Raw genomic sequence first — 26,443 nt, 5'->3', positions numbered from 1 at the left:
GGAGCCTGGGTGAGGCTGCAGTGAGCTGCAATCATGCCACTGCACTCTGGGCAACAGCAGATGTTGTCTCAAAAAAAAAAAAAATAAAAGGTTGGAATTATATGACCCTGTAATTCCACTCTTACGGAAACATATGATGTCCATGCAAAATTTGTTCACCATTGTTCATAGCATTAGTCATCATAGCCCAAATGTGTAAACAAACCAGTCTGCCAACTGATGAATGAATAAATAAAATGTGGTATATCTATACTATGGAATAGTATTCACAAAAGGTAATGAAGTACAGATAGATTGTACATGTGGATGAGCCTTGAAAACATTATGGTAAGTGAAGGAAGCCAGTCACAAAAGGCTACATATTTATTATATAAAAAGTGTCTCAGTGGTTTTTAAGAGGCTGAGGGAGAAGGGAAGTGACTGCTAATGGGTACAGGTTGCTCTTTGTAGTGATGCAAATGTTCTGGAATTAGTGGTGATGGTTGCACAACTCTGTAGATACAATAAAAAACACTGAATTGGTAAGTTTCAGGGTGAATTTTATGGTATGTGTATTTCTCCAAATAAAGCTCAATAAAGCTGTTACTAAACAAAGATGACAGGGCTTTATAATATATATTTTAGAGTTGTTTACTTTTATTAATAAAAAGTTATATCATTTAAATATATATACATTGAAAAAAACCATTATTGTCCCTTTCCTGGTGAAAAGGAGTATACACAACAGACCTTTGTGATATTCTGCAACAATGACCCATATTGGTGTGGAATTCTCACTTTTTAGTAGAACCTTTAAAAACTCAAGTGAGCTGTACAACACCCTGATTGCTCTAACTCCAGTGAACCATGGAGGTATAAAGACGCTAGAGTTCTTTGTGATTCTTCAGTGCCAAATATAAAGTTGGAAACTTGGATTCCTGTTTGACTCTACTATATTAAGTGATCAGAATAAAATTACTGTAAGGCTAATCTTCAACCACTTCATGGTTTTCATTCTTGCTTTCTATAGTGAACATCTGTTGTTTCCACTTGCTCTAAACCCCTTTCCTTTTGGGATTCGGCCCACTACTCATCCATGTGATTCTGACAGGAGTTAGCAATGACAGCGCAGATAGCCCAGGCCTGGCCAAGATCACAGGCCCCCATCCCCTCTTCCACAGGGACTGGTCCAATGCAAGGGCAGGTGATCCTGGGAAGACCAGAGTCCTTTTATAGATCTGATTTGTGGATCCTGAAAAAGGAAGTTCTCTCTCTCCCTTTTGAATCATGGATAGTAAGGATGTGGACTTGGAGCTGACACTGGCCCATTATGTAGAGTGGGCCAGACTGAAAATGAAACCAGGAAACAAAAACAATCCGAAGATGATGATAAAGAGCCTGGGCAACGCAATCTGGGGCCTAGCATCAGCTATGCCTGTGGACGCTACTGAAGTGCTGAGATTATTACTTCCGTGAATCAGAGCACAAATGAAGTATTTCTTCTCTAAGGAATCAAACACAATTCATTTTAGAACTAGACAGGAAAAGACTGAACTAAAGAAAAAGTTTTATCCTAAACTTTCCCAACAGACATCTTCTGGATAGGCTCCCTGTTATCGACTGTGTCAGTCACATCAGTGGCCTGTACAAATTGGGTAATTCAATTGAAGAGTCAAGTTTGCAAATAACAGTCTTTCCATTTTCTGTGCTTTAGAACAATTCTCAAAACACATTTATTATGCTCCCAACCCATAACTGTTCAATTAGGTTTTTCTTCTAAAAATAACTTGGATCAAGAGAATCATTTACTTTATACATATTTGAAAACAGAACTCATCCATTTCCTTCAGTGTTCCATGGAGGGGAAATCTGGTCCAACCAAACAGATGTAGTAAAAAGTATGTTTCCTGTTTTGGCTTCTTTGTGTTAATGACCAGAGAAAATATTTGTTGTTTTCCATGTTGGCTTCAACATAATGTATCAATATCCTTTTCTTCCTCTGAATCTTGCCCTGTTATCCAACTGAAAATAAATATACAATTAAATCAAATTTGGTACAATTATAATTAATTAAACACCCCTTACTTTGGTAAGGGTATCACTGCATGAGAGAAATAAACCAGTTATTAGCAAAATCAAAAAGGTAATGACATCAGAACTACCAAGAAAAACCACAATAATAAAGATGGCATTGGCAGGACACAGTGGCTCACGCCTGTAATCCCAGCACTTTGGGATGACAAGGTAGGCGGATCACAAGGTCAAGAGTTTGAGACCAGCCTGGCCAATGTGGTGAAACCCCATCTCTACTAAAAAATACAAAAATTAGCTGGGCATGGTGGCATGCACCTGTAATCCCAGCTACTCGGGAGGCTGAGGTGGGAGAATCGCTCGAACCCGGGAGGTGGAGGTTGCAGTGAGCCAAGATCGTGCCACTGCACTCCAGCCTGGGCAATAAATAAATAAATAAGAAAGATAGCATTAAAAATAGAAGTTCCGCTTAAGGGCAATCAAAGATTTTCTTCACAAGCAGAATCCAAATTACATTTAACTTTTTATTTGGACTATACTCAATAGATATCCTTCTTCTAAAAAACTTAACTTTCTCGGTTTAGGTTAATATTCAAATATTTGAAATCTTTAAATTGCAACTGATGGGCCCTGAAAAATGTTAAGTAACACATTACTTTGGGATTAAAAATCCTTCAGGTGAATTACTACCTCACAAACTGGCAGCACGTTCTTTGAAGCCTCATAGTGCAGTCATTTCTTAAGGGTAGTAGGTAGAGCAGAGGGTTCTAAAGTCAGTTTATAAGGCAAACTTGCATAGTCAATGTCACTCCCCAAAAATTCTATATTGGGGGTCCCTAACCTCCAGGCTATAGACCTGTACCAGTCCATGGCCTGGTAGGAAGCAGGCCACACAGGAGAAGGTCAGCAGCAGGACAGGGAGTGTTAGGGCCTGAGCTCCACCTCCTGTCAGATCAGGGGCATTACATTCAGATCAGCAGCATTAGAGTCAGGAGCATGAACACTACTGTGAACTGCACATGCAAGGGATCTAGGTTGTACGTTCCTTATAAGAATCTAATGCCTGATGACCTGAAGTGGAACAGTTTCATCCCAAAACCATCCCCTGCCCCCTTCCCCATCCGTGGAAAGATTGTCTTCTTCCACGGAATTGGTCACTGGTGCCAAAAAGGTTGCAGACCACTATTCTATAGGAAGGAATTATTTTGGAGACAGACCCCACCAGTTAGTCCAACAAAGTCAGTGTGGACAGACAGCCATTTATTCATTGAGCACTAGGTAAAGTAGCTAAAGCCATACTTTAAAAAAAAAAAAATTTTAAACACAGGAATCAGGATGGTGAACTCCTCATACTATGAGAGAACAGCAGATTCAAACTTCCCATCTCACCTTTAATAAGATGCACACTCACTGTAATAGCATACAAAATTACCCACACAATTTAAATTGTTATATTTCTGGGTTTTTTGCCAAGCATGTATAACAAGTTGTATTACGAGCGTTATGACTCTACTCATTTTGGAGGACTAACAGTAAAACATGGTCTTGGAGAAAGATTATAAAAAGGTCCCTAAGCTGGTCAGGTGTAATGGCTCATGCCTGTAATCCCAGCACTCTGGGAGGGAGAGGTGGGTGGATCAGGAGTTTGAGACCAGCCTGCAACATGGCGAAACCCCATCTCTACTAAAAATATAAAAATTAGCTGGGCATGGTGGCACATGCCTGTACTCCCACCTACTCGGGAGGCTGAGGCATGAGAATCACTTGAACCCAGGACGCAGAGGTTGCAGCGAGCCAAGATCGCACCACTGCACTCCAGCCTGGGCAAAAGAGCGAGACTCCATCTCAAAAAAAAAAAAAAAAAAGGGTCCCTAAGGTGCTCTTTTCAGTGTCAAAGTATATGTGAAACTCTGCCTTGTACTGATATTTAGAAATGGTAAGAACATTTTACTTTTTATGTAAGATTGTTAAAAATTTCTGCAGAAAGTAGATAAATTGAAAAAATAAAAAAAAAATCTGACTTCTTCGTTCTTTGGAGATTCAAGACTGAGCTTTAGGTAGAGAATTTCAGACGGTTTACTGCACACGCTTTGAAATTCTTGACAAAGTTAAAGGTTTGCATTTTACATGGGTAACAAATCTATGTGAGAGAAGGCAAGAAAATCCTCTGTTCACATCGAATGACAGGAAAAAATGTCACTTAAGAAAGTAAACAGAGCAGGGCCAAATTTAATCTAACTTTACACCCTCCCTGGATCTGATTAGCTGGCAAACATGCTCCAAGTTCTTTGTTTACATCCACTTGCAGGTCGTAAGTATCAGTACCCTCCATTTCTTTTGTTAACAAAAAGGAAGGGATTTGCAGTGTAGTTCCTAAGCAAACAAAAGCATGCTCCAGGCCAGGTGTGGTGGTTCACTCCTGTAATCCCAGCACTTTGGGAAGCCGAGGCAGGCAGATCACCTGAGGTCAGGAGTTCAAGACCAGCCTGGCCAACATGGTGAAATCCCATCTCTACTAAAAAAAATACAAAAATTAGCTGAGGACAGTGGCAGGCGCCTGTAATCCCAGCTACTCAGGAGGCTGAGGCAGGAGAATCTCTTGAACCCAGGAGGCAGAGGTTGCAGTGATCTGAGATTGCGCCACTGCACTCCAGCCTGGTGACAGAGTGAGACTCCCTTTCAAAAAAAAAAAAGCATCCTCAAGTCCAAGTGCTTTCTTCCTTTAATGGGATGCTCATATTTCTGGTTTTATACATTTCTCCAAGAAAAGGGTCTCAGTTTCCATTCCAAAGATCTCCGTAGATCTTCCAACTCAAAGAATGTTAGAATGAACCCCAGAGATTTGTAATCTCTTTTTAGGCCCTATTTCTAAAATCCATCCCTCCAAAATTCAAACACAGATACTGACATTTTCTCTTAGTCACATAAGGCACAAGTGTATGCACCTTAGAGCTCCACATTATATGTCTGTATACAATTGCCAACTGAGCTGAACTCAAGAGTGGCCAACATCAACTTTTACCCGAGACTTCATTCTCACACTTTCAGAAATGCATAAAGTTCAGCAGCTGTGGTTAGCACGGTGACAGAAGAACATAACAATGAGCTGTGGGTTTTTATGAATGCTACCTAACATTAACTCACTGGAGGAAGAAATATTATCTACATAATTTTTTCCAAACCATATCACTGCGACTTATCTGTAACTATTAAGTCATTTATATATTTAACCTCCCTATAGCTAATTTTTAGCATAAGCTTTTGAAAATCTTTAACCACTTACCACTGATCTTTTACACTCAAAAAATGCATACTTCAAAGCGTTGCAGTATCCTTCCTTCAAGCACTGCCGAGGTGATTTTCCTTCCTATGACAGACACATAAAACAATATAAACACCTTGGAAATTTTCTCACAAAGTACAAAATAATTGTCCTTCTGAAAATAGTCCTTTTGTAAAGTGTTAAAAGAGGAAAATAGAAAGTTATGTAGGAAATAGTTCTTAATTCATTTGGGCTGTTGGTGCCTAAAGAATGAAAAAAAAATTGTAAAGTAACTTGGGAACTTTAAGGACACTGTTGAATTCTTGAAAACACTGGTTTCTATGGAATACTTTTCCTTAAACTGTTCATATAAACATCTAGAAAGGGATATCTTCATTTCCTTATGGGTGAAGTGTGTGAACTGGGTACCCTAAAATCAGAATATTTTTAGTGTTGGCATGAAACACTTTACAAAGGTATTAACAGGGCAGGCTGGAATACTACTTAAATAGAAACATGTGGCCCATTCATGCACCAAGAAAAATGTAACCCAAAGCTCATCTGCTCTGCATAATCAGGGATTTTCTCTCAAGCAGGTTTTGACTCTACAGCCGCATCACTGCAGCTACTACCCGGAACCTTCATGTTGCAAGTGCCAGGCACACTCTGCTAGTTTTTACTATGAAAAGCTACAGGGTACTATGTCTGTGGTATTCCTGTCCCCTAGGAATCTTGGCCACCTTCCAGTCTGTATGTCTGCCTGGATCCTAGATATCAAATGTCATCTACCTCAGTGACTCTCAAAAGTGGATCAGAGTAGCAGGTTTCCTTCCTCTCCAAACTGCAATTCTGCTGGTGGGATGTGTTGCCCACATGAACGATGTGGAGGCAGACAAAAGAAGGCTAACCATACAAAAGGTTATAACTATAGTTTATAAGCTGATGCCTCTTCAAACTGTAACAAAGATGCTACCTTTTTCAAAAGCTTTCAACCTATATTGCCAGCTGCCTGGGGTAAAGATCCATCTAGATACACTAAAGCTAAAAGACTGTCATTCATCATCCACTCTACCCCAAATAACAGACTGCTAGCTGTCTGCTCTTCCTTTTTATCCAGCATATGACTGGGTGAGATCTCCTAGACACCTTTGCATCTAGCTGTGGTCCTGTGACTAAGTTCTAGCCACTGGAATGTGTGGGAAACAGGTGTAGAACTTCTGGGTTGGTCCTTAAAGAGGCTTGCCCCTTTCCTCACTTCACTCCATAAGGTTGCCGGGCCTGATGATGTGGAAGCAAAGCAGTCTTGGACCATGAATATGAGAGCAACATCCTACTTCCTATATTTTCCTATTTTCACAGCACACAGTCACAAGATCAACAGTGTCTGTGTTCATGGAAGATTGAGGGAAATGACCAGGCCCTGATTATAGGCACAAGAACAAAAGAGAAAGTTCTCTATCTTGTACAAGCCACTATTATTCTGGGTCTCTGTAACATGTACTTGAATCTATATTCTAATACACTCCCAAGCTTTTTTGCCTTCTGAGGTCAAGATCAGTCAGTGCTCTCAAACATGGCTGTGCCCAAGAACCAACCTAGGAAAGAAACTTTTAACTTATTGGGGGTAGGGTTAAGGCAGCAGTGGAATCTGTACTTTTAAAAAGCCACACCACTTCCAGGTGATTCTGATGAAGAGTCAGGGGGTCTGGAAGCTGTTAGTGGAGACAAAGAAGATATCCTATGATGAGTGAAGTTCCTCTGGCAGAGTTTCATTGTCCTGATCATCCAGGAGTCATTAAATCCTAAGAAGTCTCTTCAAGAGATGCCTTTTGAATCTGCTTTTTCCCTGCTTTCCTCCAGCCTCACTGGAATTTACATCCTTACCATTACCCTGAGTTTCTCTGAGGCCCTCTAACTCCTTGACAATCTCCCAAAGCAGCATCTAGAACTCAATACATGTTTATGTTGAATTCCTCCCTAGAGCGAGGTGCTGCAGGTTTCAGGTGGGTTAAAGACTGGCAAGAAGAGACTATAGCACCAACCTGCCATAGGATCAGATTAACCTTTTTATTCCAGAACTTAAGAAATCAAAAATTTCCATCATAAGTAAGGTTGCCACACAGAGCAAGCACAGACCTCAGCAGAGCTTTCCTTGGTCTTTTGGAGTCCCCAGTGAGGAGCAGTGGGCAGTAGCTGCCAACAGATTGTAGGAGATTGTTCTGGACCTGCAAACCTCCTCACTATTGCCCTTTTACACTCCAGCTGAAGTCACCATTCAGAACGAATTTAACACAAACTGTATATGAACTTCCATCTAAAGAGCTATTTATAAGCATCACGTTTTCTGGCTGACCAAACAGCATTGGTAAGGCCACATATTCAATGGTGGGAAAAGCAAAGTCTGTACCAGCTGTCCCAACCATAATCTCTGCCTACAGCATTCTAGCCAAACAGCTCCGCTTTCTACACTGGAGAGACCATGTTCCATTCGTCAGTATTTGTTCCCTGAACTGGAGCCTGGCACTCCATACATGTTTGCTGTATCAACTGCTGCAGAAAGCCAGCTTGGAATTCTCTGTGCTGCTGCTATTGTCCTCCGCTTGGAGTTTCTTTCCTCAGTCCTACTCAGTGTACTTTCTTCCCTTGACTGCTCATCAACATGGCCTTCCGATGCTGAACGTCTGGATAAAAGCCAGTCTCCTCACTCTGACACACATGCAGGCCTTCACATCTGGCTGCAACCTTCCCCTCAGGCCTTCTGTCGCATTCCCATATGGCAGGACACTAGCTCCTCTGGGCCCTCCCACATCTCCCTGCCTGTGCACTTGCTGTTCTTTCAGATTTTCAACAACCACAACAGTTCCCACTCCTTTACTTGATAAACTACTACTCAACTTTTAAGACTCAGATCAAATGTCACCTCAGCAGATTCCAAATTCTGAAGCAAAATCAGATGCTCTCCCTTGGGCTAAGGCATTTTTTTCCTCAAGATCTAGTCATTAAACACATGTTTAATAGATGCTTACAGTCTTACAGCAGGAATTTAGACCCTTAGATGTCTATTTCTCCCATGACACCAAGCTTACATGGGTAGTGACTGTTACTGATTCATCTTAGTTATCACCAGTGTCAGGCACCATGCCTGCCACTTAAGAAGCATTTACCAGGAGCTGGCTGAACGGCAGCACCAGTGAGTAAGGGGCAGAGGGGACACAGCCCTGGACAGAGAAGCCTTAAAACAACGGTACTTCAGTTTCCTTATTTATATAAGGAAGTTGGGTGAGATAATCTCTTAAATTTATAATAACTCAAGTTTTACTAGACATTGGGATGCGAGAATGGCTGACTGCTAAAATCAGTGAACCAAACAAATTGTGACTCGGTAGAAACACTGATACAGTCTTACAGTGGATGTCCATTTGGGGGTAATCTTTTCTCTGAAATAACAGCAACTTTCTGAAACTACATCCCCCAATGCAAAGACAATTGCACACAATTGAATGCCCTCTCGTCGGGCCTCTGCAATTGGAAAAGGCACTTGTGCTTTACTTGAGCTCTAATCCAGAACTCAGGTCCACTGTGAACCTCACTACATGCCTCAGTGCATTCCGAGAGGATGCTGAGGAGACCTGTGTCTGTAGCCGGGGAGTGAAGGAAGAGTGTAGGGGAAGCAAGATACGAAATCGTGAAAATACGGAGTTGCCTTATTTTTACAACTTAACATCCAAGAATGCAGAGAACTGTAACTCAGAAACAAATTCACATCAACACAAGGCAAACTGAGCACACAGTCACAACTGAACAGGCAGGAGGCACTACTGGCCAGGGCAGTGTACGAGGTTTACGCAACCTCTGGAATCATTAATTCGACAGATAATCATTTCTAGGCAGGCAAGAAACCTGGCTTATTCTCCTTTATGTCTCCAGAGCCTAGTAGAGTGCTAGCATTCAATAATGTTCAGTTCGCTTCGTGAACTGAAATGGGTTAACCTTTACAAAAACCCGACAGGGTGCGTTTATCGTTATCTCCGATTTAACCCCACAGGGAACTGGGGCTCCGATAGCTCAGTGGATCTGCGCACGTTCAGTGAGCCCGAGCTGTGACCTACGCCCGGGATGGTTAACTCCAACCGCCGCCGCGGGCGACCCGCTGCCCTCCGCCGAGCCGGGCCTGCCTGGGGCAGGCGTCGTCACCACCGGGAGCGCCCGGCCGCGCTACCTGGACCACACAGTCCGACTGCAGCAGACACGCGCCCAGGTCCTCCTTCAGGCCCGCGCATGCGCCGCCCTGCGGCTTGTCCTCGTAATACTTGGGCATGACGGCGCTTCCCCTCCGCTACGGACTCGACTTTCTCCCACCGCAACGATTGCCACCGGGTCAGGAGCGAGCGAGGCCCCAGTCTCGGGGGACCGGAAGCCAGCGGCAACAACTTCCGGCGGGCCGCGGCAGTAGGGCCGAGGACTACGGGGGCCGAGAGGTGGCGCGTGCGCGGCGGAAGTGGGTGCCCGTGACGCGGCGCGCCCTAAGTGCCGGCTACGTTGCGGGAAGGGAAGCCCGCCCGGTGGCGGCTGGGCTCGGCTGCTGGGAGGAGGTGGTGGGCTGGTTCGGACGGGGGTCGAGGCTGTAGCAGGACTCCAGGTGAGGCCTGAGGACCACTCTGCCCTCCCGCGGCCCAGGCTCGCGCCGGGGGCCATTTAATCCCGACAGCTTGCGGCCTGACGTCGCTGCGGCCTGGCAGTGACCGTGTCGGCGTCCGGCCCCTCGGCCGGTGATAGAGTTGCGGCTGAAATGAAAGGACGCCCAGTTACATTTGCATCGTAGATAAAGAGCATTTAGTATAAGCATGTTAGAAATGTTGCGTGGGATGTAGGCCTACTAAAACCTTATTCGTGGCCTGTCTGAAATCCAAATGGAGCTGGGCATTCTGTGTTTTTATTTGCTAAATCTGGCAGCCGTACCCGCGGTCCCGGGCGGGGAGGGAGCAGCTGGGCCCGGCCAGACGCTGCCGGCGTCCAGGGGGCCTGCGAAGTGGAGGGGAGACGGGCAGCCGGGCAGTGGTCGGCGCTCCCCGAAGCTCGGACCGTTTGGACTGGACTCCGACGCTACCGCTCCCTCTGCTGAACTATTCCGGATGTAAAACACTAGGGATCGGAGTTTTCCTTGGTTTTTAATCTCATTCTAGTGACCGAGAAGCTTGCTGGCAGTGGGTCTGTGTGAATAGGCCATTTATTTGACCTCTTCAGTAACCCTGTTCTAACCGGCTGAAACTGCTTTCTTAGGCATTTTCTTAAAAGCTTGGTGGTTAAGAGCACGGAATTTCGAGTCAGATTTGGAATCTTGGCTCTATCACTATCCTCGGAGTCATGGGGCGATCACATCATCCCCGTCTCTGTAATGGTAGCTGCCCCTGGATAAGTGTTATTAGGTGATTCAGAAGGGTGGGCTGTTGCCCTTGCCTGAGGTTGCAGTCTGCGGTTCCCAAGCCCCAAGACCCGCCTCAGAACTAACTGCATTTGCTTTTGACTCCTGGCCTTTCTCTAGGGTTGGGAAGAACATGGAAAGTGACCTCCCTGCCAGATAACTCAGGAGTGTCGGTAGCCAAAAGTTTCTCCAGAATACGTGTAAAAGAAATGTTTTTCTTCCATCTAGGAAGATGTTACCGAGTACTTCAGTGAATTCCTCAGTGCAGGGGAACGGAGTCTTGAATTCCAGGGATGCAGCAAGACACACAGCCGGAGCGAAACGCTACAAATATCTGAGAAGGCTTTTCCGCTTTCGGCAAATGGACTTTGAATTTGCTGCCTGGCAGATGCTCTATCTGTTCACATCCCCACAGAGAGTTTACAGAAATTTTCATTATCGAAAACAGACGAAGGACCAGTGGGCCAGAGATGACCCTGCTTTCTTGGTCCTGTTAAGTATCTGGCTCTGTGGTAAGTGTGTTTATCTGAGATAGAATTGAACGCTGAGTGTTTCTGATTAGATTTCGTATTTGTTGTAAATGTGTTGTGGGTCAGAATCTGGAAATATTGGAAACTATTTCTCCCTTTTACTGAAGCCTCAAAAATCTCACAGGAAAGAAAGTTGGAGTCTTGGTTCTACAGGTCCCAAGCAGATGCCAGAGTAAACTGTTACCCTAGGACGTTGAAAAGCAGGGGACAAGATTCACTCCATATCTTTTTAACTACTTGAATCGGTACCCAAATGTCAGCTGACTGTGAAAAGGAATATGGAACTGGAAATTGCATTCCATAGTCAGGCAAATCCATAGTGAGAATTGTAAAGGTATTGATGTGAACCTGAGAAACTGAAGTTCCCCAATTCCATAATGCAAGGGTCTCATTTACCTGTAGGGTGTTGAAGTGGGTAAGATATTGAAGTTTATAGGGTGTTTTGCACCTTAACCGGACTTAAACTATGTTAGTGCCTTCTCTACACTGCTTTACTGAGGCCACCGTGGTGAATCAGCCTGGCAAGGGCCCACCTCAGGAAACTTCAACTCTCTCAGTGGCCACGCTGTGTTCCAAGGTGGTGTTCACACATGTTGGGAGTTTTGTTTACAGACCTGTCTCTCCCACTAGCCTGGGCATCTGGAGGGCAAGGGATGTGTTTTGTATTTCCAGAACCTAGCAGAGTCCCTAAATGAATCTTGTGAATCTTTATTTCAGTGTCCACTATAGGATTTGGCTTTGTGCTGGACATGGGATTCTTTGAGACAATAAAGCTTCTCCTTTGGGTTGTACTCATAGATTGTGTAGGCGTTGGTCTTCTGATAGCAACTTTAATGTGGTAAGTACCATAACTTTGGTTTTTCAGATACTGCTGTAGCATCTCCATTTGTTTGCTTCAGAGGTACAATAGCAGCAGATGGAAATTGAAACCAAGGTAGAGTTACTGAATGATCAATTTTGACTGCCAAGATTATTACAGTTTTCCCTCCCGTGTTGCCACCTGTATCAGAAAATACTATAAAGGCTGGTTTGTTTGTAATATTGTCAAATGTAGCAAATAATTGAAATAATTATGTTTTGAACCCAAAATATCTGAGATCGGTCTCAATTCAGAAAGTTTAGTTTGCCAAAGTTAAGGACATGCCTGTGACACAGCCTCAGGAGGTCCTGATGACATGTTCCCAAGGTGGTCGGGGCACAGCTTGCTCTTACACATTTTAGGGAGACTTGAGACATCAGTCAATATGTGTAAAATGTACATTGTTTTAATCCAGAAAGTGGGGAAAGGCAGGTTATAGTTAGATAAGAGACAAATGGTTGCATTCTTTTGAGTCTTTGATCTGCCTTTCACTGAATACACAATTTACTTGTGAGAGGCAGGTACAGGAATAGTCATTTATGCCTTAGTCTGGCTCAGCGAGTCTGCATTTTTACATAAACAATGGGGCAGAGGAAGCAATCAGATAAACACTTGTCTCAGGTGAGCAGAAGGAGGACTTTCTGTCCCACACCTGTAAAGATAAGCTATCTTAGGAATAAAATAGGAGGCAAGTTTGCCTGACACAGTTCCCAGTTTGACTTTTCCCTTTGGCTTAGTGATTTTGGGGTCCCGAGATTTATTTTCTGCATACTAACAAAATGCCTGGTTTTGCAAAAATATTACAGATTTAGCCAGTCTGCTTAAGTTGTCTGGCTGATAGCATGGTTTTCTGCATTTGTCAGTAGAGACCACTTCTTGATATTCATTGTGTTTAAATCCATTTAGATCTAAAGGGTTATTTTGTGGAATCTTACTTTGAATCTTTGCATTAAATGAAGTATACTTGAAAAAGAAGGATTTTTTTTTTAAACTTCTCATGCCTTCCTGAGAATAAAACTCTCTGTGTCTCATACACACACACACACACACACACACACACACACACACACACACACACATATAGAGGCTTTATCAAAAGGGTTCTCAGTCTGACTTTGGTTGATTTAACAACGGCATTGTACTGAGGATAAATCTGGTGTTTGGTAAAGTCCTCCTGTGTGGTTGGCATGCTGGATGAAGGGCAGGGGATGTGGCTAGCGATCTCAGTAGAGGACCAGTGGTTGGGTAGGCATGGTGGTCATTGTGGAGAACATTTTAGTTGCAGAGAGACCTGGGTTCAAATGCCAACTTAGTTATCTGTGAAACTGTTTGTCCCAGTCTCTTCTTTTATAAAATTGAGTTAATTACCTATTCTGTCTAATTTTTGAGAGAATTATGTTATGAAAATTACCTGACACATAGTTAAGTGTTCAATATTTGGTAATTACTAATATTTTAAGCAAAACTCTGCAACTATAACTTCTGATACCAGCCTTTTTTTTTTTTTTTTTGAGACGGAGTCCCACTCTGTCACCCAGGCTGGAGTGCAATGGTGTGATCTCAGCTCGCTGCAACCTCTGCCTCCCAGGTTCAGGCGAATCTCCTGCCTCAGCCTTCTGAGTAGCTGGGATTACAGGCACACACCACCACACTTGGCTAATTTTTATACTTTTAGTAGAGACAGGGTTTTGCCATTTGGCCAGGCTGGTCTCAAACTCCTGACCTCAGGTGATCCTCCCGCCTCAGCCTCCCAAAGTGCTGGGATTACAGGCATGAGCCACCACGCCCAGCCAATACCACCCTTTTACAGGCATAGCTCAGATATGCTAGTTCCATTCCAGACTACTGCAGTAAAGCAAATATCACAATAAACTGAGTCACACAGATGTGTTGGTTCCCAGTGCATATTAAAATCATATTTACACTATACTGTAGTCTTTTAAGTGTACAGTAGCACTATGGCTCTAAAAAACAATGTACAGACTAATTTAAAATGCTTTATTGCTAAAAAATGCTGACACAGATATGAAGTGAGCATATGCTGCTAGAAAAATGGCACAGGCAGACTTGCTGGACACGGTTGCCACAAACCTTCAATATGTAAAAATTAAAAACCTACAGTATGTGTGAAGCGCAGTACAGTGCAGTGTGGTAAAATGACATATACCTGTATTTTCCTTTGTAACTTCTGACTAGTATAGCAGAGCTTTTTTATGTGCTAGTTAGCCAATAAATGCTGTGCACTGTTAATATAAAATTCTAAAATTTGGCCTAGAATTAATACTAATATAAGTCACGTATTCATTACCAAGAAATTCATGAAAAACAAATGATGTATTTAAAAATTTCAATAAATAAGACTTTCAAAGGAATAGTTTCATTCATAACAAGCATTCTGCCATGAATGCAGTAATTCTGGAGGCCACTGTCTTAGTCTGTACTCAACGCTGCTATAAAGAAATATCTGAGACTGGGTAATTTATAAAGGAAAAAGGTTTAATTGACTCACAGTCCTGCATTGCTAGGGAGGCCTCAGGAAACATAATCGTGGCGGAAGGCAAAGGAGAAGCAGGCACCTTCCTTACAGGGTGGCAGGATGGAGTGAGTACAAGTGGGGGAAATGCCAAATGCTTATAAAACCATCAGATCTTGTGAGACTCACTGACTGTCACGAGAACACCTTGGGGGAAATTATGTCCATCTGGCCCCACCCTTGACACGTGGGGATTCTGGGGATTGCTGTTCAAGATGAGATTTTGGAGACACAGCCAAACAATATCAGCCACAGAAGGGGACCAAATCAGCCTGGAGTTTTATCACATTTCATGTGAGTCTGTATTATAGTTTGAATTAAATAGAAAGGGATTCAGTGTATTTTTGAGAACCTATGTTGTGTGAGAAACTAGAAAGAGAAATGACTACATGTAATGATGACCATCACAGAGGAGCTATAGAAGCCAGCATAAGGAGGTGTTTTGTGGAGATGGGGAATAGTTGACTCCTGGTACCAGGAATTGCAAGTGCAGTGGCATAGAGGTGTGAACAGCACGCTAGGTCTGGGAGCGTAGGGTGACACCGAGTCACTGGGGAAGAGATATGACTAGAGAAATTGGCCTTAATGCCATTCAGGAAAAAAATTGGACTTTGTCTCATAGACTGCATGTGTGGGTTGGGGGCAGAAGTCGGTGGGGAGCTTTGAGACTTTGAAGTAAGGAAATGATGTCAAACTCACACTATCTTTTCCATGGCAGTGGAGGAGGCAAAAGTTGGAGTAGTGAGTGGGCAAGGCTGGATACACTTGCAGAGGTCTGTCTGCATAGGAGTAGAGGAGGCCCAGATAGTATGGTGGTGATAGGAATAGAGAGGAGAGATGGATTCGAGAGCTTCCTGAGATAACAAGGTAAGGTATGAGGGGGGATCAGGAAGAGGGAGTGGGTGGGAGGCTCCTTTGGGATGACCTGTAAGGTTTTGGCTTAGATGACTGAGGAAGCAGCAGATGCAAATGAAGCAGCCCTTGCTGGCCTGTTGAGGGAGCTTCCTGAAGAGTGGAAAAGAAGGTCAGTAGACACTGAGGTTGATGACTCTAGACCTAGAGGCAAGAGTCTGGGCCATGATGAGCCTCTGACTGGCGTTAATATGGAGCTGGGAGGTGAAAACCACAGTGCCTTGGAGTGCTCTCGGAAGGCACATCTGTCTTCCAGAGGAAAGACTCTCACTGAGGCCAGAAGCTTGAAAAGCGCCCATTTGGGATAAGCAGGAGAATAGGCGCAGCAGAGAACGTCTACAGAAAGGGCGCTCTTGGGGAGCGAGCTGCATACTGATTCCGTACAATTTGAATGGCACACATTCTTGGCTAAAAAGGAAACTGTCTTGGTAAGCTCTAGTTTGTTCAGTATTGTTTTGGCGTTTTCAGATAACGAAATGCAGGGACTGTTACCATTAGTATTGTACCTCTGTGTATTTTCCATTTTTATCCCCAGTGTCGGAATAGCGTATTCTTAATTGTATCCTTGAGATGAAGTGAAATAATACATTAAAAAGTACATTTAATTTCCAATGTATGTTTATAATACAAGTTTTGTTCTTTGAAGATCTACTTTTCTATTACTTGGATATTTTACTTTTTATTCATCACTGAACTGAAAATCTAGTAGGCCATGTTGTAGAACAGTGACATACGCTTGAATAATTGTTCTTATCGCTGGATGCGTCACTCTTCCTAACTGCTTCGTACTATTTCATCCTCCTTTTAATAGGGGGTTGACCCAGGTCTTGGGCCTTGGGCCTGTTCATTATCCACATTCATTTTTTTGGTGACATCATTCAGGCCCGTGGCTTTAAATATTAATATCATCTACACACTGATGAGTTTATATCTGCAGTTTGGACTTGTCCTCTAAACTCTAGACATTGTATACAACTTCTTACTCCATACTAGTTGGCATCTTCAACATAACAGGTCCAAATTCAAACTTCTGCACACTCCTTCCCACCTCAAAACCACTCTTCCCACAGCCAGCCCCACCTGAATTAAAGGCAGCTCCATCTTCCATTTGTTCAAGGCAGAAATCTCTCAGTCATCCTTGAGTATTTTTTTCTCATACTCCACATCCAATAATGTCAGGGGCTCTACCTTCAGAGTATCATGTGTGCCACATCTTAGCACCTCCATTGCCACCAGCCCCCCTGCTCATCTCTTCCTTGCAGTAGCCTTCTAACTGGTCTCTGCTGCCAGTCTTGTCTCTCGAGTCTGTTCTCAGATCAGCCAACAGGGAGGCTCTGTCAAGGCATTTAAGTCAAATACTTTTCTCAAAACTCCACAGTGGCTTCTCACTTCACCAGGAATAAAAGCCAAAGATTTAAGTAAAACGGCCACAGGCTTCGTAAGACATGGAGCCTGTGTGACTTGATGCTGGGCCCAACCCTGTTTCTTTTCTGACTTCATTTCTTGCTCCTTTTCTTTTAGCACACTGGTCTTTTTACCATTCCTCAGACCTGCCAGGCACCATCACTGTCCTTGGGTCTTTACCCAAATGTTACTCTATGACCCTCATATGTAAAATTGCATCTCAAGTTTGTATTCTCCACATTTCTCTACTGCTTTCTCTCTTTCCATACCATCTGACAATATGTGTATCATTGTCAGCCTTCCTTCCTAGATGGAAGGCAGGGATTTTTGTCTGTTTTGTTTACTGGTATATCTCCAGAATTTAGAATGTCTGCCACATAGAAAGTCGTCAGTAAACATTTACAGAATTCATTTTATTATGAAAGAAATTTTAATTTTGCTCTTAGGTTCATCTCTAACAAGTATTTAGTGAAACGACAGAGCAGAGACTATGATGTGGAATGGGGCTATGCTTTTGATGTGCATCTCAATGCTTTTTATCCACTCCTGGTCATTTTGCATTTTATCCAGCTTTTTTTCATCAACCGTAAGTAGCAGTTAATTAGAATATTATCCAAGTCTTCATTGCATGCATTGGTAAAGGGACTCATGGTCTGCATCTCTTCTGGCAGATGTTATCCTGACAGACACATTTATTGGATATTTAGTTGGAAATACCTTATGGTTGGTTGCAGTTGGCTATTATATCTATGTAACTTTCCTGGGATACAGTGGTAAGTAATTTTTTTAAATGTTTTTGGTTGATTGAGAACATAGCAAGAGGGGGAAAGTTGTAACAGTAGTACAAACAGCTTGCTTTTATGGAACACTTACAGGCACTATCCTAAGTATTTTATGTGCATTATCTCATTTAATCTTCATAACAATTACACAGGTTTGTTTCCGTTTTCAAATGAGGAAACTGAGGCAGAGAGATTAAGCAACTTACCCATGGTCATGCAGCTAGAAAATGGCCTAGCTGATATATAACAGATTTTATACTTTCAAGGAACCATGTTAAACCATACTGGTTATCTCCAAATGACTTGCAGGAATCCAGGACCATTCGCTCCTCTTCTCCCATGCTTTCAGGTTGTGGGTTACCAGCAGGAGGGTAGAGTGAAGAAGGGTGGGGCGCAGCATCTTGTTACATAGGACTATGAACTGAAGTTCTCTAAAGCCTTTTGAATCATACTTTTTGCCCCATTCTTAGTTTTCATGATTACCGTATGGTTCTGTAGACGATCACAGAAGATCGGGCCCAACATTTATTGTCCTCAGGACATGTTTGCAGATTTACTCTTAAATCCTGTTGTCAGTTCATTTTTCTTAATATGAATGAGGAGCATATATTATTTTTCGTTTATGTTAAGAAATGATCTCCATTAAATAAAGCCAAATAAAATCTAGACTGCAATGTACGTTTCTTAGCCCTTCCTTTCCTGTTACTGTAGATGATTAGGGCCTAACTATAAATACAGATGGCTCTGACTATGCCTGGCTCCAGAGTTGTTCCCACCCCGCTTCTCTTCCCCCGCTCGGCTGGTTTGTCAGGGAACACTTAACCCCTTCATTGTAATGCTTTGTTTGGGGAGTGCTTTCTCTAGTCCAGGGGAGATGTTTGTGTCATTTCTAACGAATTTTGAAAGTGTTTTGTGATGAGAACACTGCAGCACTGTGGTTTCTCTAAGTGGTTATTTGAACACTCCTGGTAACTCCCTATACCACTTAGAATAGTTGGAGTACAGCTCAGTTTCTGTTTAAGAACTTCCTGTATGAGAAATACTTAGGTCGGGATGCATGGGGTAGGGTCCCGCTAACTAAGCAGCGAGCAAGAAACATCAATATTTGGAGCCAGACTTTTATATTATTTAAGAGTTTCAGTTCTTTTCTGAAGCCTGGGTTACTAGTTGAGCTCACACCCTCTTAAAGTGGGGGTATAATGCTTTACAGTGGAAAATCTCAAATAGCTAAAAGATGTTTTCCTATAACATCATCCATCTCTGTACTTTAAGTTGGACTCCTAGAGGTTTCTGAGGCAGTCACAAGTTTAAATTCACCACTGTTTTCATGAATATTTGTGACATTTCTCCCTCATTGTTAACCTCTCTTGGTCCAGTGTATGTCCCACTCAGCCTCTGTGCTGAAATAATTTCTCTCCTAGGTTTCTTCCCAGCCCTAGACAAGAAGGAAACAGCACAGAGGGGTTGGGAAGAGTAGTCTAGTTCTGGGTATAAATAGCATCATCTTACTGATTCAAAAGATGCATTCCCTTTCACCCCACTTGTTGACGTAAGCTGTCTTTCAAAATGTTCATTTATTGGTCTGTTTTTTTAAAAAATCAGTTTGGATTCCTTTCTTTTCCAGCATTGCCATTTTTGAAAAATACAGTAATTCTTCTGTATCCATTTGCACCTCTGATTCTGCTCTACGGGCTGTCCCTGGCACTGGGATGGAACTTCACCCATGCTCTCTGTTCTTTCTATAAGTACAGAGTGAAATAAAAAGTGAGAAGAAGATTCAATCGTAACTGTGTCAACAGTATTGTGATCATTTCTTGTAAAACTTGTAAATAAACTGTATCTTTGTAGATATCTTAAAGGTGTAAAGAAGTTTGCAAATTTGAAGAAATATATATTAACACTGTGGTCAGGTACATTCCTTAAAACTAATTAAATGTACATTTCTATAATAAATATTTTTTAAACTAAAGCATGTGTGTTCACTCTAATATTTGCAAATGTAAGAGCTACACGTAAAATGTTAATGGCATGGGGAAAACATAACATAAATGTAAGACAATATGAATTAAGTATTTTTGAAAGAGTATCTAGTTGGAGAACAAGGGAATAATCATACAGCCCCATCGCTCTCCTATTGACAAAGATGCATAATCTCCATTTCTAATGAGCTGTATTTTAAATATTTACATAAGCCACAAGATGCCTTCTAACCTTCAGAATCCTCTATAAACCTGTAGTGTCACTCAAACGGGAGTCACTGTACTTCAAGCCCTAAGCATCATTATTAGCAGCATTTTCTACATTAAAAACTTGTAGCCCCTAAATATTTTAGATCAAAGAAGAGGCCCAGGTAGCTACTCTTATTTTAGGAACTGTATAGTACATATAATAAAGTGAACATCAGCATAATATTGATCATCACTGTCTTAACAGTAAGGCTTTTTTTTCCCCTTTCTTTAAAGACTTTACAAAACCCAATAAAGGATCCACTCCTTTTTCTAACTGAAAATGGATAACAACTAGTATTGTCTCAGTGTTAAACAAAATTAATAATAAGACACTACTCATTAAGTTTCACCTATTTTTATTAGAAGGAATCTTGAATTCAACATGGCTTTTTAAACTTATTTCAAATACACATGAACGGTCGTGGCACAGAGAAACAGTGATGAAGGCACAATCAACAGGACCAGTTACTAGGTTTTCAATTATAGCAGCAAATCTGAAAATAAATAAATAATCTTCCTTTAAAAATCCAACAAGTACCTAAAATATTACTACAGATATGAATCATTCAGCCAATGAAGACATTTTAAGGAAAATATATACGATACATTTAAGGAAAAAAAAATCTGGTACAACCTGGCAAGGAGATTCCTCAGGCAGCTTCTCTAAGGGATGCTTCCAGAAACATCCCCTAAGCAGACAACCTTTCCAAAGTGTTCTGAATGGGACACTTTAGTTTTTTCATTCCATAAATGAAACACAATTGTTACACTTCGCTGATTTCTAAATCTTTCTTAGAAAACATTACTGCCTACACTGAAATGAAAAGTATCAAATCTACTGGCAGTGCATCTTACAGTACTGTCGATAGCAGCCATTTTTAAGGCTCAGAGAATATGTCTTCAAAAGATACTTTCACCAAATTTGAGCAAACACTGAGCATTTCAAATAAATAACGGCATGCTAATCAAGCAAAAGTACCAAACCCTTGGTTCCAGGACAGTTTGCTAATTACTAATACAATGAAACAACTAGGAGCAAGTGACACATAAAATAGCCTCCCTAAAGTTCAAGAGTATTAAAATATTCCCCACAATAAACAATCTTCATTTTAGAACAATTTTAGCACCACTTTTTTTTTTTTTTTTTTTTACAATTTTGACTGCAACATTAACAGTGGGAATGATACTTCGCGCAAAGTGCTTTCCCATCAATGCTCAGTTTACTTTCTTGAATAAGGTCTTCTAAATTCTCAGCTCAGATGCACTCTGGAGTGCCAGCTTGCTCCTTCCTGTTTGTTCCTTTGAAAATGATCTAGTTAGTGCCCAAACCGGGTGAAGGGGTGTTTCAGGTAAGAAGAGAGGAGTTTATATATAGGTGTTGATACAGATATGTATAACAAAATCCTCAGTTTGGTTGGGTCTTTAAAAAATACCTTTGTAGCATTGTATGATCACATGCATTAAAGAAAGTAAGCATACTAGTTATCATAGCATATAAGATTCATAATTTAAAATGCACAACTACCAAAGTCAAACAATTTTACACACTATAAATACTGCGACATAGCTTGGAAAAGTTCCTTTTCTATAAAGGGATTGGATTGGATAAAGTTCCCTTAAAAACACTAACGTATGATTATGACTCACATTTCTCATCTTTTGACAGTCTTAACCTCTCATTTTCTTTTAGTTCTACTTGTATCAAGGCCATGGCAATACAGTAAAAATAAGCACAAAAATTAATGGACAAACCAAAATAAAACTTCATTAGCAATTAATGGCTTGGAAGCAGAGAGGTATTTGCAAAACATTCTCAAACTACAAACATTTGGCTGGCTCATAAAGGATTTGATCTGTGCTAGATGATAAAAAAACTAAGTTTTGGTTAAAAAAAATTAAGTCCCTCGATACACAGATGATCTGATCTCTACAAGGCAAAGGTTATTTTTGCTCTTAGTGTTGTATCTAAAATACCACTGTTAATCATTCTTGAATTTACTTCTGACAGGCTCAGAGCAGTCTAAATATAAAGTAACACCTCTTCTAGAAATAAAAAAGATCCCTTATACACTGTTTCAGTCCTATTCCTATAGTCTCATTCTAGCAGTTCCTTTACAAAACGCTACTCAGTAAGATGCTGCAACTTTGCCAACAAACATCCAATGAAGACTAATTGAGATCTCTGGCGAGAACATCCCCAACGAGGTCCAGGTACATGACTTGCTACTAAAGACTTTATTCATGCATTTACCAAGAAATAGCCTACTACAAGGAATCAAGTATGAAGATTTCCTCTTTACCTCTTTTAAAATACCGTATTCATTTCCTATTCTTACATAAATTGCCACAAACTTAGCAGCTTAAAACACCACTGATTTATTATCTCGTAGTTCTGTAGGTCAGAAGTCCAAGCAGGCTTAACTGAGTTCTCGGCTTAGGGTCTCACAAGGCTGGACTCAAAGTGTTGGCCAGGCTGGGTCTTATCTGGAGACTGGAGATGAATGCCTTTCCAAGCCCATGAATGAGCTTATGGGCTGAATTCAGTTCCCGTGGCTGTAGGACTGCAGTTCCCAGCTCCTTTGCTGTTAGCCAAGGCCTCTCTCAGCTCCTTAAAGCCACGTGCATTCCTTCTCATGCAGCCCCCTCTACCTTAAAACAGCAATGGTGCCTTCTGCCACCAGCCTGAGAAAACTCTCTGCTTTTAAAGGAGTCACAAGATTTGATTAGCCACCCCCAGTCTTCCTTTTGCTACATAACATGATATAATCATGGATCAAACAGGTTCCACTCACGCTCAACGGGGGAGGATATTATACAAGGTCATTGGTGGGGGTGTCAGTAGGGGTCATTCTTAGAAATTTGCCTACCATAAATATACGCTGCTGTTCACTAGAACAATCTCTCCAAATGTGCTGTTTCCACATAACCAATCTTTTCTTTGAGGGACAGCACTGTTGGGAGACAACCTCTTTTTCATTATTATGATAGATTTTTTAAAGGCCTTAATACTTTTGCTTATAGTTTTAAAAATAACAACACCTTCTAATTATTGGCTAGTGCAACCACTGATTTGAGAAGATATACACTTTGTTCAAAGGTATTCAACCATCTCCAATGGTTGGACAAATACACACATATGTATCTACAGCCTATGTGCTAAATAATCCTTTGTGTTAACTTTTTCCAAAGCTTTTCAATCACACTGTTCTGACTACACAGTATGGTACAGTGGCATGATGTGGAGAATGCATGAGACTAAGATAAAGAACTTAAGAAATCTTACATCTTAGAATCCTAGAAATGGGTCCTCAGCTTTCTCTTCTCACCCAAAAATATTCATCATCATTTGCATTATGTTCTATTCCCATGTCTGCTTTTAACCTCATGAGAATGTATTAACTGTGGTTTCTAAACTGTTCATAATTAGCACTCTGGACACAGTACTGCTCAACAGAGCTTTCTGCAGTGATGGAAAAGTTCTGCATCCGTGGTGTCAAGTGTGGTGGCCACTAGCCCCACATGGCCACTGAGTACTTGGAATGTCACTAGTGTATGTGATGGCAGAACCGGGTAAAAAATTTTTTTTATTTAAACAGCCCCCATGTGTCTACTGGTATATGTGTTTTTAAAACTAGTCCCAACCTTTGACACTTTTTCCATTTACTATTTTGGTAAAATGTTTCAGCGCCCTCTCAAGGCAAAGTATTTACCTTCTTCCAGTTCCAGGGACTCTTCCCCTCCCTTGATCTTCTGCCCTCACACTGCTCTTAAGGGCGACCACTACAATTTCCTGCTTGGGGAAAGGACGGCTGCTTCTACTAGTTGAGTGCAGAACTGGGCAGAAAGGAGGGAGTAACCAACAGTGAGAGGCCCTGAGCACCCACCACAGAAGAGGACAGATGAGCAGTATGAGCTGCAGGCTCGCCTCAGGAACCTGAAATCTGGTCAGAGAGACAGCACACACTATACACACAAACAATCAAAAAGTAGACAGCCGATTGTGTATGCAAGAGTATGGCAACGACAGCAGGGAGAGGGAGTTAAGAAAGAGAAAAGGGGCTGGGCATGGTGGCACACACCTATAATCCCAGCACTTTGGGAGGCTGAGGCAGGAGGATTGTGGGTTATTTTACAAAATTGTTGGCAAGTCATTGTAGTTATTGTGCAGTTATGTGAGAGCTGTACGTTATTAGGCTAAATACAACGATATCTCTGCCCATCTGCAACCAACCTGCAACCACTTGTGGCACCCCAGTGTGTCCAAGCAGACTGTCTGGGAACTGATGTTGATACTTCATCTTTTTTTTTTTTTTTTTGAGACGGAGTCTAGCTGTGTCGCCCAGGCTGGAGTGCAGTGGTGCAATCTTGGCTCACTGCCAGCTCCGCCTCCCAGGTTCACGCCATTCTCCTGTCTCAGCCTCCCGAGTAGCTGGGACTACAGGTGCCCGCCACCACGCCCAGCTAATTTTTTGTATTTTTAGTAGAGACAGGGTTTCACCATGTTAGCCAGGATGGTCTTGATCTCCTGACCTCGTGATCCGCCTGCCCTGGCCTCCCAAAGTGCTGGGATTACAGGTGTGAGCCACCACGCCTGGTGATAATTCATCATTTTTTAAAAGTACTTTTATAAAGATCACTGATTGCTGAGACTGGTAATATTCTTTGTTTATAGTAGTAACATCATTTGGAATTGCATGTTTAAGAGTAATAAATACACTCTCTTGGACACAGGACTCACTTATCAGTTCATACTACAATAAAATCATTTTGGAAAACATACTACTAATAATATATTTCACCAAAAAACAATATTACAATTTTCTTTAAAATTATACCAATTATGACTCATACAATAGCAACACCTAGAAAACATTTTGTCTGACGTCATAAAATGAGTGCAGATATAAAAGAATCAACAGGAGATAATGCACCTAATTCATGGATTAAAGACAAAGATTAAAAAGGAAAGAAGAGTTTGTCATTTTACCTATCAGAGGAAATATAATAAGTTAAGTCTACAATAATCTGGGTTGAATGCATCATACTTACACATTGAAAATTTATCAGACTGACTTTCTGTGGCTATACACCATACACAGTATAGTAAAGTAACCCTCAGGAAGGACATTAGTCTTTAAAATCTTGGCTTTAAGGAATGACAAATGTCTTTGAAAATATTTTGTTCAGTCACTGTGATTATAAAAGTACTTCAGTTAAGAAATCCATCTATAATCAATCTTAAATGGCAGTGCATTTGAAAAATGGCATTGATTTGTAATGTTTGCATTTCCAAAGAAAAATATAGAAAGAACTTAAAAAAGCAAGGAAACTGGTTTTCAAAAAAAGTATCAATTCAAAAATCTACTGCACAAAAATATGTACTTCTTAAGTGTTTCTAATAAATTAATTCCATAACATTTTTATGTATATTTATATATTTATATATATAATCCCTGATAATCTATAAAAGAGGGTCTATAATAGTAAAATAAGTGAACCTCAAAAGTACCCCCTTCATAAAATGTATGTAACATTAGTTTTTCTCAAATTTAAAGAATGTAACAATATGTACAACTGTTATGTATTAGTATAATACCAAAATAGTACAAGTCATATTAACAGGCTGTCATAATTGAAAAATGTTTGAGTCAAGTTAAAATCGGAGGACAGCTTAGTTTCAAACGAATACAATTATTATGGGAGATTCACTTTCCAAGTGGAAATGACAATCGTCTTATCTACAGTAGATTTCACAAGAGGTAGTGTTCAAGTAGAAATAAAAAAAAAAGATACATGCTTAACTATCTTTAATTAACAAATTCACAGGAAAAAATGTGTTGGTTTCTCAGATGATCAGTTGGTGGCTTTTTTAATATGAATCTGAAATACAAAATCATAAAAGATGATAAAGCTGTTAATTCTCAATTCCAAAAAGGCCTTAAATACAAAATAAAAACATAATAAAAATGTAGTTTCTAAGCTGTTTCACTGATTTGATATATGCTTACCTCATTAAGAATGGCCCAAACAGCAGAATTCTGAATAACTGAAAGTCGAAAGGCTGAAATGGGATTGAGACGTGGATCCACCATTCCTTCTGCAACACCATTCTCAAATTTTCCTTCAAAATAAAAATCAATACTTGTTGGATACATCGAGATAAGCGAACATAAAATATCACTGAGTTAAGGCAGGAAAGGAATACACCAAAATATTTCTAGTAGATGTCTTTTGACAAGGCATGGGTAATTTCTTTCCCCCTTCTTTCTTTCATTCAGCTTTTATATTTTTCACAGAGAAGTGCATATTTAAAAACTTCACAGACAATTTACTTAATTAGGCAGAGCTATACTTTTTCTCACTACAAATTAGAAAACAAAAATATATTTGTTCTTATATCAACAATGTTTTAAACTATAGGTTTTTTGTAAATTGTGATTTACCTAAATCTTACCAAAATATAATCTGTACCATCATGCGGTCTGATTGCTTTGAATGTTG

General features: G+C 41.1%; 3 protein-coding genes across 6 annotated transcripts in view; 1 reads left to right on the top strand and 2 right to left on the bottom strand.

The window, feature by feature from the left end:
* Positions 1 to 522: 522 nt before the first annotated feature.
* COA5 (cytochrome c oxidase assembly factor 5) lies at positions 523 to 9,738 on the bottom strand. The gene is made up of 3 exons (XM_055242087.2): positions 9,492 to 9,738; positions 5,294 to 5,377; positions 523 to 2,001 (listed from the first exon to the last, which is right to left on the bottom strand). Exons 1-3 carry the CDS (start codon positions 9,588 to 9,590, stop codon positions 1,960 to 1,962), a joined length of 225 nt encoding a protein of 74 aa, XP_055098062.1. The 5' UTR covers positions 9,591 to 9,738; the 3' UTR covers positions 523 to 1,959.
* On the top strand, positions 9,589 to 19,683 carry UNC50 (unc-50 inner nuclear membrane RNA binding protein). Its single transcript, XM_055242078.2, has 6 exons — positions 9,589 to 9,770; positions 10,923 to 11,206; positions 11,942 to 12,062; positions 17,379 to 17,518; positions 17,604 to 17,705; positions 19,339 to 19,683. Exons 1-6 carry the CDS (start codon positions 9,589 to 9,591, stop codon positions 19,473 to 19,475), a joined length of 966 nt encoding a protein of 321 aa, XP_055098053.2. The 3' UTR covers positions 19,476 to 19,683.
* A 598-nt stretch (positions 19,684 to 20,281) lies between these two features.
* Positions 20,282 to 26,443, bottom strand: part of MGAT4A (alpha-1,3-mannosyl-glycoprotein 4-beta-N-acetylglucosaminyltransferase A) — a 121,239-nt gene continuing 115,077 nt past the window's right edge. For 3 of the 4 annotated variants that reach the window (XM_055242076.2, XM_055242075.2, XM_063617660.1), the window contains 2 exons: positions 25,951 to 26,063; positions 25,735 to 25,822 (listed from right to left, as the gene is read on the bottom strand). In XM_055242076.2, the coding sequence (XP_055098051.1) occupies positions 25,796 to 25,822; positions 25,951 to 26,063 (140 nt within the window). In that variant the 3' untranslated portion in view covers positions 25,735 to 25,795. Of the gene's footprint in view, positions 22,641 to 25,734; positions 25,823 to 25,950; positions 26,064 to 26,443 lie in introns of those variants that run through there. The other variant, XM_055242077.2, reaches the window with a different exon arrangement.

This window comes from Symphalangus syndactylus, chromosome 14 (assembly GCF_028878055.3).
Source record: "Symphalangus syndactylus isolate Jambi chromosome 14, NHGRI_mSymSyn1-v2.1_pri, whole genome shotgun sequence".
In the NCBI taxonomy this organism is placed as follows: Eukaryota; Metazoa; Chordata; class Mammalia; order Primates; family Hylobatidae; genus Symphalangus; species Symphalangus syndactylus.
This window is presented reverse-complemented; position numbering and strand designations above follow the sequence as displayed.

Excerpts from the sequence above, each read along its gene's own strand:
- COA5 (XM_055242087.2), bottom strand. The coding sequence starts at position 9,590 with ATGCCCAAGTATTACGAGGACAAGCCGCAGGGCGGCGCATGCGCGGGC. Across the intron at positions 5,378-9,491 it reads AGTCGGACTGTGTGGTCCAG|GAAGGAAAATCACCTCGGCA; the intron begins GTAGCGCGGCCG and ends TGTCTGTCATAG. Across the intron at positions 2,002-5,293 it reads TTGAGTGTAAAAGATCAGTG|TTGGATAACAGGGCAAGATT; the intron begins GTAAGTGGTTAA and ends ATTTATTTTCAG.
- UNC50 (XM_055242078.2), top strand. The coding sequence starts at position 9,589 with ATGACGGCGCTTCCCCTCCGCTACGGACTCGACTTTCTCCCACCGCAA. Across the intron at positions 11,207-11,941 it reads GTTAAGTATCTGGCTCTGTG|TGTCCACTATAGGATTTGGC; the intron begins GTAAGTGTGTTT and ends TCTTTATTTCAG. Across the intron at positions 17,706-19,338 it reads AACTTTCCTGGGATACAGTG|CATTGCCATTTTTGAAAAAT; the intron begins GTAAGTAATTTT and ends TTTCTTTTCCAG.